Below are 15636 nucleotides of genomic sequence, written 5' to 3' on the forward strand. Positions count from 1 at the left end.
TTCATTTTACAAAGAAGGAAATTGATACAGGGGTGGAGGGGTGGGGGGCAATAAATGACTTGTCCAAGGTCATGCAGGCAGGACATGGGAAGGGTCAGAATTTGAACTCAGATCCTCTCACTACCAATCCACCATCTCTGGCGCCACAGCAGAGGAAGAAGAAACCTGAAGCTGGGGAGGAGGGAAAAGGGGAAGGCATTCGGGACTGGAAAGGGTGCTAACGTTTGGAATTAGGGCTCAGGAGGAAACATTGGTAGCTTTGTTCAGGCCCGAGGTGTCTCAGAGCTCTTGGGCAGCAGAGGGAGGGGGCTGATGGGAGGATGCGACTGGGTCAGAATTCCAGGGAGAGGGGGAGAAGGAGGGAGCAGGGAGAGAACAGCTCCAGCTAGTGCCCCCATCTCTTGCATAAATGAGCATTCACACCCAACCCAAGATACTCTCCCCAAGCTGTAGCTGTTCATAAGGGGCAGGATGTCACCCTTTCAGAGCCTCCTTGCCTGGCTCTCTGCCCTGGGCTGTGGTCTCTCAGGACTGTCCTACATTCTCGTCGACTTTGCAATGTTCTCTCCCTGTTCTGCACCTTTCATTCTGCGGCCCCTAAAAGAGAAACAGAGAGAAATCAGTGTCAGAGTATTTAGAGATGAAAGGAATATGAACAGTCAAAGTTGGATATCACTTTGTCTAGGAAAGATTTGGAGGAGAAAGAAAGGAAGGAAGAAAGGAAGACAGAGAGAAAGAAAGAAAGAAAGAAAGAAAGAAAGAAAGAAAGAAAGAAAGAAAGAAAGAAAGAAAGAAAGAAAGAAAGAAAGAAAGGAGGAAGGAAGGAAGGAAGGAAGGAAAGAAAGAAGGGAGAGAGAGAAAGAAAGGAAAGAAGGAAGAGGAAGGAAGGAAGGAAGAAAGAAAGGAGGAAGGAAGGAAGGAAGGAAGGAAGGAAGGAAGGAAGGAAGGAAGGAAGGAAGGAAGGAAGGAAGCCCTCTATGAAGCAGCGGATGGTGTGGAAAAGAGAATGGACTTTGAACTCCAAAGACCTGAGTTGAGTCCTGGCGTCGACATTTTTGAGCTGGGTGAGCCTTGGCCAGAGTGTCTGAAGCTCAGTCTCCTCCATTGTAAAATAGGGATAATAACGCCTTCAATGCCTACCTCTTAGGGCTGAGGGGAGGGACCAGGGAACCTCTTCCACTTGTATGGGAATGTTGAATTTTTGTCTTTATGTCTCTAGCACATAGCATAGTGCCTGGCACACAGTCAGCACTTTATAGGAAATTGCTGATTGATTAATAGTGATTTTCTAGATACTCACATGTGTAGATTCCTCCTGCCCAGATAGAATAGCTCCCTAAAGGCAGGAGCTGGCTCACTGAGCTGCCCTCAGAACAAACATAAAGACCAAGGCCTCCGTTCCTTCAGGAAGATGCACTTTTGGGAGACTGATCACACTGGGTCTATGGAGAACCTTGCTACAGTTGCAGGATGGCAAAGTGTCCTGCCTCTCTCCAGTTGCCCGGGGCAGGGCATACTCACCTACTCTCCACATCGTGGATGGTGTCTGGCAGCGGCATGTTGAGGGTTTCAGGCAAGAGGAGGGCAGTTAGGCCCGTGATCACGGAAACGCCTCCGTAGATGAACAGGGGCAGCAAAGGGTTGAACTGATTCAGCAACTTCACCAGAGGCCCCAGGATGGAACCCAGACGCATAGCCATCTGGCCCCCGCCTATTGCAGTCATTCTGTGGAGAACAGGATTGCCAGGGGAAGAAGGACTGGGCAGTATGTACAGCCCTGCTCAGCCCCAGCTAACATGGAAGAAGGCGGTGGCCACTGGGACGCTGTTTCAAGTGTGCTCCTGCAGCTGCAGAGGTCCCTGAGTGTCAGGAGATGGGACAGGACAGGCCCGGGGGACTGAGCTCCCTCCAGAAGCCCCAGCTGTAGGAGTAGACCCAGAGGGGAGCTGTAGAAGGCCCTCCCACTTCCCCAGGGACATTCAGGGGTGCCAGGGTGGAGGAAGGCTGCAGGTGTGCAAATGGGAGAAGAGACAGATGGCTCCTGCTTTTGCGGAATGAGAGTCATGAGGGAAGAGTGTGTTAGCAGGCAGAGGAAGAGTGTTTGGTCAGTTTAGGGGGGGAATGGAGGTTACAGAAGAAGCTGGGAGGCATGGGCAGCAAAGCCTTGTCATCATTATGGTGTGTGTGTGTAGGTGAGAGAAAGGGAGGGGGGGAGAATGGGGGGGGAGAGAGAGAGAGGAAGGGGGGAGGGAGAAAGAGACAGAAAGAGAGAGAGGGAGAGGGAGGGAGACAGCCTGTGGAGAGGGCATTAATAGACCCTGGCACCGGCCTGGGTCATGCTTCACATCCTGGATGAGCCCACACAACAAGCGCAGAAGCGACGATAGCAGATCCAGACAAGTCCATCCTGGCTAAATAGCAGCCACCTCCCAGGCTCCCATGTCCCAGCCCCAGATCAGAAAGGTAAAAGGTAGCCCTGGACATTCGTGGCACCGCCTAGGCCCTCACTTGCCCTTACCTGAGCACTGTGGGGAAAAGCTCACTGCTGTAGATAGAAAGAACAGTGTAGGTACTGCCCACGAAGCCAATTCCCAGCACAGCCAGGGTCACCCGCAGGACTTGCAGCTCTGTGGGAATGATGGGGAGTGAGGAAGGAAGGGGGTGGGCGTGAGGGGAAGCATGATGGGGGAGGGGGAGAACAATGGGGAGGACTCCCAGCAGGGATCCAGTCCCCTTGCCTCAGACAGTGGCTCCTTCCCAGAGGACGGAGAGAATATTTTGTATCTATCTGCCAACTGTATCTCCGTAGATTGTCTCTGATATATATAGTGTACTTGCTTATGTGTGCACATGTTTTCCCTAAGAGAACATAAACTCTTTGAGGGCAGGGACTGACTGGTTCATTTATGGTTTTGTGTGCCTGGCACTTAATAATAGTGCATTGATCAATAGGAGGCAGTGCAGAATGGAGAGTTAGAAGACTGGGGTTCCAATTCCTCCTCTTCCATTGTGTGACCTTGCCAAGTCATCTAATCTCCTTGGGCCTCAGTTTTCTTAACTGTAAAATAAAGGGGCTAGATTAAATGACCTCAAAGTTTCTTTCCAATTTTAAACCTATAATCTTATGACAGAGGCAGCGCGGCATCACTGCCTCAGAGTCAGAAAGACCTGAGTTTGAATTCCAGCAATATCGTATTTGTGAAGCACTTTGCAAACCTTAGAGCCCTACATAAGTGCTAGCTAGTATTATCACTATTAGCCTCAGTTTTCTTGCCAGTAAAATGGGGTGACAAGAGCACCTGTACCTGCCAGGGTTACTGTCAGGACCAAATGCATAAAGCATTCTGCCAACTTTAAAGGGTCCCTTAGTGCAGATTGTCATTATTATTTTTGTCACTGGCTGGCACCATCATTCTATCAGGAGGGGTGCTGGGGATGACAGGGTAGCTCACCTTGGCCGGTCATTCCCAGAGTCTCCTGTATCAGAGGGTTGAGTTGGGGCCCCGTGTCTGCCAGACAGGTGCTAAAACCCCCCCTAGAGAATTCCTTGATACTCTAATCGTCCAAGGGATTAGGGGAACCTAAAGAGCACTGAAGGCAGAGACACAGGCTTCTGTGCTTTTAACAGGAGACAGTAAGCTCTTAGAGGGCAGCCACTGTGGTTTTTGTCTTTGTATTTCCAGGAGATTGCTGAGGGTCTGGCCCGTGCTAGGTGTTTACAAATGATTGGTCAACGGAGCAAAGGCACCACAAGCCTCTGGTCATCTCTGACTCACCCTGGGCTATCACCGCGTTGGCCAGAATGCAGAGACCAGCCAGGATCAAGGAGCCTGCCTGGGTTATACGCCGACCTATGTAGTTCATGGCAAAGAAGGAGCCTGTCTTGCTTGGGATATCAATGACCCCAAAGAGTACCTGGAGCAAGAAAAGATTGCTCCCCATGTTCTGCAAGTCCAGGATAAGTCCATAGAAGACGAAACCGATGGCAAACCTTAGGAGAGACGGCAGCAGAAAAAGGCACGTGGTGAGGGCACTTTCCCCCTGCCCACTGGGGTTATTGGGGGTCTTCCCCAGTTTACCCCCCACCCAGGAGGGAATTCCCCGCTGGAGACATTCCATGCTCTAAGGTTCCTCCCAGTTTCAGCTCTGATATTTTGTGTTCGGAAGTTCCTCACCTCTCCCCACACCTCCCATATCTGATTTTTTTTTCTAGTCTAAGGTCCTTCCGAGCTCTGACAGTCTCAGTGCTCAGATTCCCCCAGACCCCAATCTCTGATGTTCGGTGATTCTATGGTTTGCTTTAGTAGAGGATGCTTGTATGTCCCAGAGCAGGCTCACCTGATGGGGCAATGTTGAGCACATTAGCTTCCTGAGCCAACGGGCACGCAGTACTTACAGGTAGGTAACCCTAGGGAGGCTGGGATAGCTTTGCTGAGTTTTGCCCCCTCTCCTGCCAGACTGGATGGGGTGCAAGGGGGACAGGATGGTGGGAGGGGTCAGAGAGGACCTTCTTTCCTCCTCTCTTTACTGAGCCAGGCTCTGGATCCTCCCCTACTACGAAGCTGGGAATTATCCCCTATGATCTCCAAGCTGCAACTCAGCTTGCCACAGGGACAGGAACCTACCACACAGAGAACATGCCACAAAACCGCTTAAGTAGCTCAGGGGTTCGGAAGAGATCCACCTCTGAGTGCTTGGTCTTAGTCACCATTAAATCTTCTCGCATGGCGGATTTCACAGTCTAGGAAGGGAGACACAAGGAAGATGTCAGTCTCTGAAGAGAGAAAGAGCTGGGAGCCATTGTGGCCCACGTGTCCTGGAAGTAGCCTTCTATTCATGGCTTCTCCCTGCCCATGATTGCCACTGCGAGAGATCTTTGTCTAGAAATCTTTCTGGACCATGGGCTTTCATGCCCTGATCTAGTCTGTTTACATTGTCAGGGTCACTGGCATCCATCCCTTGGACCAGGGCTCAAGGAAAGGGCCCTGGCCTTGGAATCAGAACAACAGGTTCTGTCACAGCCTGCTTTGCGACCCTCCCTGGGTAAGTTCCTTACCTTCTCCGGACTTCAGTTTCTTTATCTGTAAAATGGGGAATTAGATGAGCCCTTTTACTTATGGCAGACTATGATCAGATCCAGCTGCCTGTCACGCAATGGCCACTAGGATTTTCTGCATTGGCCAGAGTATCTCCTACCCTTCCCCTGTCCTTCAGTGTAGACTAGGTGGGGACTGACAGACTTAGAGAGTCAGGAAGACTTGGGTTTGAATCCCACCTTCAATCCTTACTACCTATTTGACCCTAGGCAAGTTGCATCACCTGTATGAGCCTCACTTTCCTCATCTGTAAAATGAGACCCTAGGCCATGTAGAGCTAACTCCCTGAGCCACCAGGGGGCGCCCTGTGCAAAGAACACACAGAATCCTCCTGTCCTGGAGAAGCAAGCAGAGGAGGTTGAGGAAGGGGTAGGAAAACATTAAGGCCAGACTAAGCTGACGGAGCACAGACACTGGCTGCCCAGAGGCCCTGGCCCCACGACCTCCACGAGAGGGCCAGAGAGCACTGAAATTAGGCCCAGGATGCTTGGGTTCCAATCCCTGCTCCTACACTACCTGTGTCACTTGGGGCAGGTAGGATTAGGGTTGGCGTTAGCAACTAGGGGGTGCCATAGTGCATAGAGTGATGGGTCCAGGGTCAGGAAGACCTGGGTTCAAATCCAGTCTCAGACACTTACTGGCTGAGTGACCCTGGGCAAGTCACTTAACCTGTTTGTCTTTCTCCACTGGAGAAGGAAATGGTAAACCACTCCAGTATCATTTACCAAGAAAACCCCAAGGACAATACTATAGTCCATAGGGTCACGAACAGTTGGATATGACTGAACAACACCTAACCTCACCTGCCTGAACCTCAGTTTCCCCATATGTCAAGTGAGGATAGCATAGCAACCCTATCTCCCAGCACTGCTGTGAGGAGAGTACTTTGTAACCCTAAAGAAAGATGTGATCGATGATTGGAGCTGCTTAAGATTGTAGATGTCAGTCCTAGAATAAAGACCACCTCCCTTTACAGATAGCGGGCTGCAAGCTCAAATGAGAATGCCAAAGGCTTCTCAGACTGTCTGAAAAGACACCCGGCCTCTCAAACCACCTTGTGGAGAGGTGTAGCCATTCTTCTCTCCCCTGTTAAGATGGAAATTCCTTAAGGGCAGAGTTTCATTTGTCGTTTTTATGTCTCCAGGGCCTGGTACAGAATAGGCATTTTAATAAATGTGTATTGATCGGTCGCCAAGCTGGAGCGCGTCCAGAGGAGGCCAGCCTGGGCGTTTAAAGGGCTCGTGTCCAGTGAGAGTCAATTGGGGAAAGTGGGGACATTCAGCCCAGAGAGGAGAAGGTGTAGGGGGGACGTGGCAGCGGTCATTGAATATCTGAAAGGTTTTCACGGAGAGGAGACTTTAACTTTTGCTTTGCACCAGAGACCAGAACTGGGAGCAATGAGAGAAAGGGAAGAGAGGCAGATGTAGGCTAGATAGAAGGAAAAACTTCCTGAGAATTAGAGCTATCTGCCCTGGGAACGGACTGACGTGGGAGGAAAGGGATCCTTCCTCACTAGAGAGAGGTCTTCATGCAGGGCCTGCGTGACCTCGTGTTTTACCTATGTGTGTATGTATGTGTAGATATATATATATATATATATATAATATATATGTTTCTATTTGTGTGTATGCATATGTGTGTATACATATATACATGTACATACATACACACATATTATATATGTATATGAAAGTCAGGAGTTATTTGGATCAGATAACCTCTGAGGTCCCTTCCAACTCTGAGACTTTTTGAGGAAACTGAGGCAATAGAGATTTGCACAATGCTCCCCAGCCAGTCTCCTGACTCCAAATCTCATACTCTTTCCTGCTCTAGCAGGAGCCCCCTAGTGGTCCAGGGCGGAGCGTCACCGCTCCCAACCCTGCCCCAGGCTGCCTCGTGGATGGGAAAGGGGAGTCACTGGATATGTCTAACCCCATTCCTCAGCTCTCTAAAGGAGCCCAACCTTCCTTCTTACCTCAATGGTCAAGGTGTCTCTAGCGTCCTTCTTCCCATTTATTCCTGCAACTCTCCTGAGTGCATGGAGCCCTTGATCTATTTTGCCTGTGACGATGAGCCAACGGGCAGACTCTGCCAGCCACCTGTTTAATGTAGAGGATCCACCTGCCTGCTGATTCTGAAGGAGAGAACCACATGGCCCTCCCCCCATCCTGGAATCTTGCCGCCTTTCTGGCTTATGTATTCTCTGAGCAAACCACCTCAGCAGGTACTAGCAAACATCCTGGTTGTGCCAGATGGGATGAGGAGGAAATGGGGCATGGCTGAAAGAGCCTTGGACTGGGAATCTGGCGACTGTGTTCTAGCCTGGGCTCTGCCACTGCCTTGAACACAGGCTCTGGACCTCCGTTTCCCCTTATAAAACAGCATGCATCTTTCCTAGGTATTCTGATTGATGTGGCAAAATGACAGCCTGTTTTGGCTGTAGTAGGAAGACAATACATAGACAGCTGTGCTGGTCTTCAGGGGTGGCAGTAGCCAGTCTCACTTTTCTCCAAGCGTGAGGCATTTCCCACTCATGTCACCTTAGCCACAAGGAATCCATCCCAGGTGGAGCCCCCAGTGACACTGACCACGAAGACAGAAAGAAGAGGACGAAGGGCACGGACACAGCCAGCTGGAGGAAGCACCAGTCCCGGATGGCATATGCAACCCCTGATAGGAGGAACTCACCAACACTAAACCCAAGAGAACTTATGGTCATCACAGTGGCCCCAGCCTGGGTTTTTGTCCACTCTATCACTGAAAGGAAGCCCAGACACAAGAACAACTTCATTAATTCATTCATTTGTTCATCCACTCACTCATTCAGCCATCCAGCCTTTCATCTGCTCAGTCGTTTATCCACTCCATTCAATTCCATTTCACAAACATGTCTTAAGGATGTACTACGTACAAAGCACTGGGTGTATTCAGACAAAAATGGAAACCATCTTTGTCTTCAAAGAATTCATATTCTCTTGAGGGAAGAGGGTTACAATGTTTACCCAGGTAGTAAATATAAAGTTTGTCCAACATCCTTTCAAGAGGGAGAGAAAGGGAATGTGTAGAAGATGGTTCCTGAGCTAGATTTAGAATCGAGTCACAAGATAGAGTCAGTGTGGTCCACTCAATACCCACAATTCCCTTCCAAGACTAAGGAGACTGGTGGAAATCAGGTGGTGAATGGTTTTAAATGACAACCAGAGGCATTTGTATTTTTTTCCCAGAGGCAGCACAAAAGATTTTTTAGCATAAGAAGTGGATTGGTAGGGGCACCTAGGTGGCGCAGTGGATAGAGCACCAGCCCTAAAGTCAGGAAGACCTGAGTTCAAATCCAGCCTCAGACCAAACATTTGACACTAGCTGTGTGACCCCGGGCAAGTCACTTAACCCCAATTGCCTTAAAAAAAAAAAAAGAAGCGTATTGGTCAAACCTGTGTGTTTTAGGAATGTCACTGGCAACTGTGGAGTGGGAAGATGCTAACAACAGCTGCACCAATTAGAAGGCCATTACAACAGTCCAGGTGAGAGGTGATGAGGACCTGAACTAAGGTGGTGGCCACAAACAGTGGAGAGTGGAAAGAATGAGATCGTGGAGAGGAGGCTGTGGCAAGCCAGGGACAAGAAATGGATACAGGAGATGAGGGAGAATGGTGAATAATGACTGAACTTGCACACCTCAGAGAGTAGGATGCTGGGACCTGCAATAGAAGGGAGAGAATTCTGGAGAAAAGGACGGTTTGGGGGGAAAGGTAACACTGGAACATCCAGGTGGAGCTGTCCAAAAGGAAGTTGGTGATGTGGGACTGGAACTCAGGAGAGAGGTTAGGACTGAATATCTAGATATGGGAGCTACTCAAACTCATGGGAGCCTATGGCCTTCTCAAATGAGAGCGCAGAGAAATAAAAAAGGAAAGGGCTTTGGGCAGCTTTTGGAGTTACTGAGTAAAAATAGTCAGCAGCTAGATAGCACTTTGAAGTTTATAAAGTACTGTACATATGTTATCTCATTTGACCCCCACAACCCCACCCTGGAAGGTAAGTGATATTATTATCCCTGTTTTATAGATTAGGAAACTGAGGCAGACAGAGGTTAAGTGACTTGCCCAGGGTTACACAGCTAGTGTCTGAGGTCAGATTTGAACTCAGGTCTTTCTAACTCCAGGTGCAGTGCTCTATCCATTGCACCACCTAGCTGCCTCAGTAAATGGAAGAGAAGGAATAGCTAGTAAAGGGGACTAAGGAATAATCAAATCCGTAGGAGGAGAACTGGATAGGATGCAAAATATGTATGAGACAGGGGATGGATATGGTATGGAAGGTATTAAACACTTCAGAGAGGTCAAGAAAAGGAGGACTGAGTAAAGGCCATTCAATTGGAACAATTCTCAAATCATTGACAATCTTGGAAAGAGTCATTTCAGTCAAGTGGCGGGGTCATAGTCCACACTGCAAAGAGCTGAGAAGGGAATGGGAAGGGAGGAAATAGAAATCAAGGTAAGACAAGCCTTTCTTGGAGTTTGGCTCCAAGTGAAAGGGAGGAGAATATAGGACGATAACTGGAGGGGATGACAGGGTCCAAGAACGGTAAGGTTTTTTTTAAGAATAAGGAAAGTATAGGCACATTTATAGGTTGTGGAGAAGTCAGTGGATGAGGACAGATTGAAGATGATAGGAAGAAAAGAATGATTGAGGAGTCAAGGTCCTAGATGAGATGAAAGGAGATGGAATCAAGGGCACAAGTGAAGAGTTTAGCTTTGTCAAGGGAAGGGGTCACTTCATCACAAACTAGAGCAAAGGAAGAGAAAATGGGGAATAATTAAGAAGAGCTTTGAGACATGGAATGGAAGAGAAGATGAAGCTAAAGACAGATGGCCTCCATCAAGAGGAAGTGGGAAGAACAAGAGGGGAGTCAGGGAAGGGTTTGGAAAGGTATCCATAGAGAGTAGGATAACGAGTCAATCAGAGAAGAATAAAAGGATTGCCGTGCCACAGTGAAGACCCAGTTGAAATTATATCTCATAAATTTGTAGTGAATACAGTCAACAGGAATGAATGACTTTCTCCTGTAGTGTTCAGCAGCATGTAATTTGTCTGTCTATAAATTCATCCACCCATCCATCCATCCACCCATCCATCCATCCAACCATGCACTCATCCATCCATCCATTCAGTCTTCCATACATTCACCATGCAAGCATCTCTATAGTCTTTCAGTAACTCAACAAACATTTATTAAGGACCTAGTCTATGCATGGCCTTGTGCTAGATACTGAGAGAAATTAAACTAGATACAATACCTGCCTTCAAGCTGACTACAGGGAAGATGAGATACAGACACAGAAAAACCATGCAAATTAGAACATCTAAGCATCTGAGGATGCAAATGAGACATGATGAAAAGCTGGCTTCTAGCTGGGGAGGGGGTACAGATCTTGGAGAAATCTGCAGAAGAGAGGCATTTGAGCTGTGCCTTGAAGGGTGAGAAAGATGCTGATCTAAGGGGAGCTCTTGAGGCATGACTTCAGGGTTTGGGACAGGCCCATGGCACCATACTTACTGAGTATCCCAGCGTTCATCGTGATGCCAGCCACGGCAAAGGCTGATAGGAAACGGAGGCAGCAGTAAAGGAAGAAGTTAGGGACAACAGCAGAACAGGTGCCAGTGATGGCCAACTGTAGGTAGCAACAGCTCAGTACCAGCCTCCGCCCAAACCTGTGACACAGGAAGTGAATCTAGGGCGACTCAGTGGGACCAAGATGCCATGGCACAGAGACAGATGGGGAGGGGTCCCCCAAGATCTCTGTCCCCAGTGCTGAGGGATCTGTATGCAGCTGGGGGAATGAGAGCAGCTCAAACCAGAAGACACTCACTTGTCGGAGACAAGACCACATATAATAGCTCCAGTCATGATGCCTGCCATGAATATAGACTGAGCCATGGGCTTCAGGAACTGCCAGTCACACACCATATCCCACTATATCAGAAGGGAAGCAAATAGCAGAGGTTGAGAGAAGCAGCTTCATGGACTGTCAGGGCTGGGAGGGGGCTTGGAACATGGAACACCGAAGGCCCCTAGAACCTGGGATATCAGCTGGGGGAGGGGCCATCTCATTTCACATACTTGGAAACTGAGGCCCAGAGAAGTTCACACAGATCATTAATAGCAGCGCTGATACTTGGACCCGAGGCTTTGCCTCTTCAGGTCCTCTACACTGAGAGTAGAAGGGGTCGGGAGGAGCATGATGGGAAGGAATTGTTTTCCACCCTAAACAAGCCATTTGGAACATGCTCTGCTACGTGGGTGTTGGGGGACTGGGAGATGGGGAAGGAAGAGAGGCGTTAGAGGGAGGGAGCCCCTGACCTCTGACACAATGGTGGAGGAGAAGTCACTGCGGTCATAGACCCAGCCATCCAGGCAAGGCTCTGTGTCTGCCTCGCTTGCATTTGGGGCTGATGCGTTGAGTTCCAACAGCTGCCACTGGGGGTGGAGGAAGCGACGGCATCTCTCCAGCTTCTGGTGTTTGTCCAGGGGGATGAAGACCCTCAGGAGGGCATCAGGATCCAGGCCTCTGGTGACGTTGAGGGAGGCCATAGCATTGTCTAGCAAGGGGTGCCGGCAGCGATGGTCGGGAACAGCCGCCGTGAAGTTGTCCAGCAGATTGTGAGGGGTGACACATATGATGGGTATGACCAGAGAGACGATCTGAAAGATCTGAAACCTCCCCAGGCTGCCAACGTGTTCCAGGAGCTCTGCAAACGCCATGGGGGCCCAGCCTGAGATGAGTCTGCGTAGACACCAGCCAGCCCCAAGAGGCAAAGGTGGTGTAGCCAATAGAAAGAGCTCCGGATGCAGGGTCAGAGGCCCTAGTCCCCGTCTCAGCTCTGCTTCTCACTGTCTGTGTGACCTCAGGCACATCATGCCCCCATCTACCTGTAAAAGAAAGGGGAGAGACTAGATGACCAGCGCTAAATCTTACCAAGCTGTCACTGGTTGGTACTGATGTGGACCCTGGCTCCCTACCAGTTCAGACCATCACAGCTACCACATACTGACCTTGAGTTGAGCCTGGATTTCAGTTTATGTAGGTGAGCTCTTCCAGGGAGGTTCTGTTTACCTGGGTCAGGTGCCCCCCAGGCTCTGCCCCGTGAGGATCCTGGCAGCTCCCCGCTCAAACCAAGGGAGGTCCCGCCTGGAGGAAATGCTGGACCTCAGAATCCGTGGGAAAGCTAAGATCCCGGCAGAGGAGATTTTGTCAAACTACCTCTGGGTCCCGGATCACCCTGTTACTAAATTACATCGGTGGAACCGGGGTTAGCCCTGTTCTCTTCCTAGTTAACCTTGGGGTTAACTAATGCTGGCACAGGCCGTGATGTAAATGAGCATTTCACCCACCCTTTCAGGTTGGGAGGTGGGCATCTGCCCGAAGGCCACGACAGTCCAGGACAGTCTTCTGCAATCTCATCCTGTGTCTCATGACCCTTGGGGTCTTGGAGTTCTTTTTACATTGTCTAGCCCCAGACCCTCTTGCTGCAGTTAAAGTCTGTTTCTTCTTATCCTGCTTTTGGCACTGTGGAAAAAAGAATAGAACTTGAAGGCTGAAGACCTGGGTTTGAATCCTGGTACTTATCACTAGTTGTGACACCTTGGGCAAGTCATTTTTCCCAACCGGGCCTCAGTTGCCTCATATGGAAAAAAAATGAGGTCCTTAGCATTTTTTGTGACTTCTCAAAATCATGGTTTTAAATAACTGACAGAAATGCTAATGGTGAAAATAAAGATGGCATTGTTTCCTACCCAAATCTGTGGGCCCGCTGAGGAACTCAAGTGAAGGGGCCCTGGATGAATTCAATCTTCCCAAAGGCTCTCTGCCTTCTAAACCCTGTGATCCAAAGAACCACAACTCTGCCGTTTACCAGCCATGTGTCACTCCATCTCTCGGCCAGTTTCCTTCCTTGGGGACAATAAAGACCCCCCCTGAATGAGTCAAGGTGTGCAAAAACACTTTGTATCCGAGAGGTGAGGCTGCTTTCAGTTTTAAGAAGCACTGCACATAGGTTAACTCAACTGATACAACAGCCCTGCAAGGTAGGTGTGATTATCGCTCCCATTTTACAGATGAGGAAACTGAGGCACAAGCGAGTTAAGCGACAAGTCAGTGTCTGAGGCAGGATTTGAATTCAGGCCTTCCTGACTCCAAGTCCCACACTCCAGCCACTGCACCAAGTAGACAGAATGTCACCATCAGGGAAAAGCCAGTGGACCTCTTTGATTGAAATGTAGATTGCCCAGGGAGGCGAGTAAGTTGATATGTCTAGAAAGAAAGTCAGACTGTGAAGGATTTTAATTGCCAAACAGAAGTATTTTACCCTAAAACCCAGAGTCACAACTGGAAAGTTCTTGAATGAGGGAATGACATGGTCCGACCTGTACCTTAAGAACATCAGCTGTGGAGGCTGGATCGGAGACAAGGGAGAGCCATGAGGCAGAGAGACCCATTAGGAGGCTGTTGGGGGTGTGGAGGTGAGGAGCATTTTAATTAAGGAGGTGACCGTGAATAGAGGAAAATGGACAAGTGTGAGAGTTGCTTATAGGATGCTGCCTTCTGACTGAATGAATGAAAATTCATGTGATAAGCACCTGCTATGTGCTGAGCACCATACTAAGGGCTAGAGATACAAATATAAAGAAAGATTCAAAGACAATTCTTGCCCTTGAGGGCTCACAATCTAACAGGGGAAACCATACATATAGGTCACTGCTGGCCAGGGATGAGGAACTTTGATCCAGGAAGTTACAGGGTGAGAGGGGGCCCTAGGTGAGTAGGTTGATATGTCCCATCCAGGAACAATGCTAGTGTTTGGATTCTAGAACTTCAGGGGATGGGTAAGGAAAGGGTGCACGGAGGGAGGTGAGATGCCAGCAAGGAGGTGACCGCAGAGCAAGGAGGGAAGTGAAAAAGGGCTGGGACTTTCCTGAAATACAGCTCCAGAAATGCAGTCACCCTTATGCTTCAGTGCCCTAGGGCGCAAGTTCCTCCTGGGCATGGGTTCAGGTGTGGGATGCTGTGGGAGGCGGCCAGAGAGGAGGGAGGGGCCTATCTGTTCCAGGTCACACTCCCTGCATGTTCCAGTTCTTGCCTCCAGGCAGCCTTCCCTGATACATCACTTTCCTCCGCAAAGCACTTTACATATACAGTCTTGAATTTAATCCTCACAAGGATACCGAGAGCATCATAATCCATGAGTTATTGTTATCCCCTTTTAACAGATGAGAAAACTGAGATCCAGAAAAGGGAAATGAATGGCTTGGGGTCACAGCTAAGCAAGTAAAAAGTGGGGCTAAGACTTGAAAATCCCAGTGGCCTTCCAAGTCCAGAGCTCTTTCCATCATACCACACTGCCTTTCTAATTCTATAAGTCTCATCTCATAGACCGGATTGGAAACTCTTTGCCTTTGAGGATCAGACAGTGGAGCTGGGGAGCCCATGTGAACACATAGATACAGATACAAGGTTATCACAGATGAGGAATCAGGAAAGGCTTCAACGGAGGAGGTGATGTTTGAGCTGAGCCTTGAAGAAAGCCAGGGATTCTAAGAGGTAGAGATAAGGAAGGAAAGCATCCCAGGCCTGAGCACAGAGAAAGGACCTGAGCCTGAACTTAATCCCTCCTATGACATCCCCAACACATAATCATCCATTGTGAATCCCCTAGGTCATGTGAAATCACCACACTCTTCGGAGCCATACATTCCACTTTGGGGTAGCTTAAATTGCTGGGGGGGAAAACCTAACTTTTTAAGAAGTGCCCATTGCTCCTGAATCTGGCCTCTGGGGCCATGTCTAATTCTTTCCCCACAGACTTTCAGATCACTGAAAACAGCTCTCCAGTCCCCCTGAGCCTTCCCTTCTCCGGTCTAAAAATCCTCCGTTCCTTCAGCCACATTTTGTAGAGCAAGGTATCCAGGCTAGGTCTCTAGGTTGACTTGAATCTAGTTGGATAAATGCTTTTTTGAGTTCAGTTATCCGATTTTAATGATTTCTCCATTGTCAAAGGCCTGTGGGGATAGTTGACTCCCCCGTTTTTAAGAGCCAGAGGAAAAGAGGTTAGAGAAAAATCCTTACTACTTAATGACTCAGCATCCTGGAGAGACTCTGAGATGCTACTATTTAACGAGGACTCCAAACCAGGCTAGATTCTCTCAGTGTCAAGGTCCACTCCTCTCCTAATGCTGCCCTTGGCAATTAGAACGTTTTCTAGTTATTCAACCAGTTTTGACTTTAATATTGTCTAGTCAGACAGGCTTCCTTCCCGAGTGGGAAAAGGGGAAACATAGATAAAAATATCTGAAAACACTGGTGAATCCATTAAACATTGCCCCTGATACCAAAGGCATTGGGCCTATCTTGTGTATCTATCCTTATTTGAACTACTCATGATTGATGCACTCAGGAGTGACTGGGCTTTGCTTAACCCAGACTAATGCATTTCTGTCTCTCTCTCTCTCTCTCTCTCTCTCTCTCTCTCTCTCTCTCTCTCT

The 15636-nt window shown here is 48.9% G+C and overlaps 1 protein-coding gene across 1 annotated transcript; it reads right to left on the minus strand.

Annotated features, from left to right (window-relative positions):
- Positions 1–536: 536 nt before the first annotated feature.
- On the minus strand, positions 537–11859 carry LOC114038815 (solute carrier family 22 member 12-like). The gene is made up of 10 exons (XM_027856286.1): positions 11458–11859; positions 10967–11070; positions 10654–10808; positions 7685–7853; positions 7072–7195; positions 4626–4741; positions 3777–3991; positions 2519–2627; positions 1522–1725; positions 537–597 (listed from the first exon to the last, which is right to left on the minus strand). Exons 1-10 carry the CDS (start codon positions 11857–11859, stop codon positions 537–539), a joined length of 1659 nt encoding a protein of 552 aa, XP_027712087.1.
- Between the last annotated feature and the right edge of the window lie 3777 nt (positions 11860–15636).

This window comes from Vombatus ursinus, unplaced genomic scaffold (genome assembly GCF_900497805.2).
Source record: "Vombatus ursinus unplaced genomic scaffold, bare-nosed wombat genome assembly UNPS02011369.1, whole genome shotgun sequence".
Taxonomy (NCBI): Eukaryota; Metazoa; Chordata; class Mammalia; order Diprotodontia; family Vombatidae; genus Vombatus; species Vombatus ursinus.

Excerpts from the sequence above, each read along its gene's own strand:
- LOC114038815 (XM_027856286.1), bottom strand. The coding sequence starts at position 11,859 with ATGGCGTTTGCAGAGCTCCTGGAACACGTTGGCAGCCTGGGGAGGTTT. Across the intron at positions 11,071-11,457 it reads CCTCCACCATTGTGTCAGAG|TGGGATATGGTGTGTGACTG; the intron begins GTCAGGGGCTCC and ends CTTCTGATATAG. Across the intron at positions 1,726-2,518 it reads CTTTTCCCCACAGTGCTCAG|AATGACTGCAATAGGCGGGG; the intron begins GTAAGGGCAAGT and ends TGTTCTCCACAG.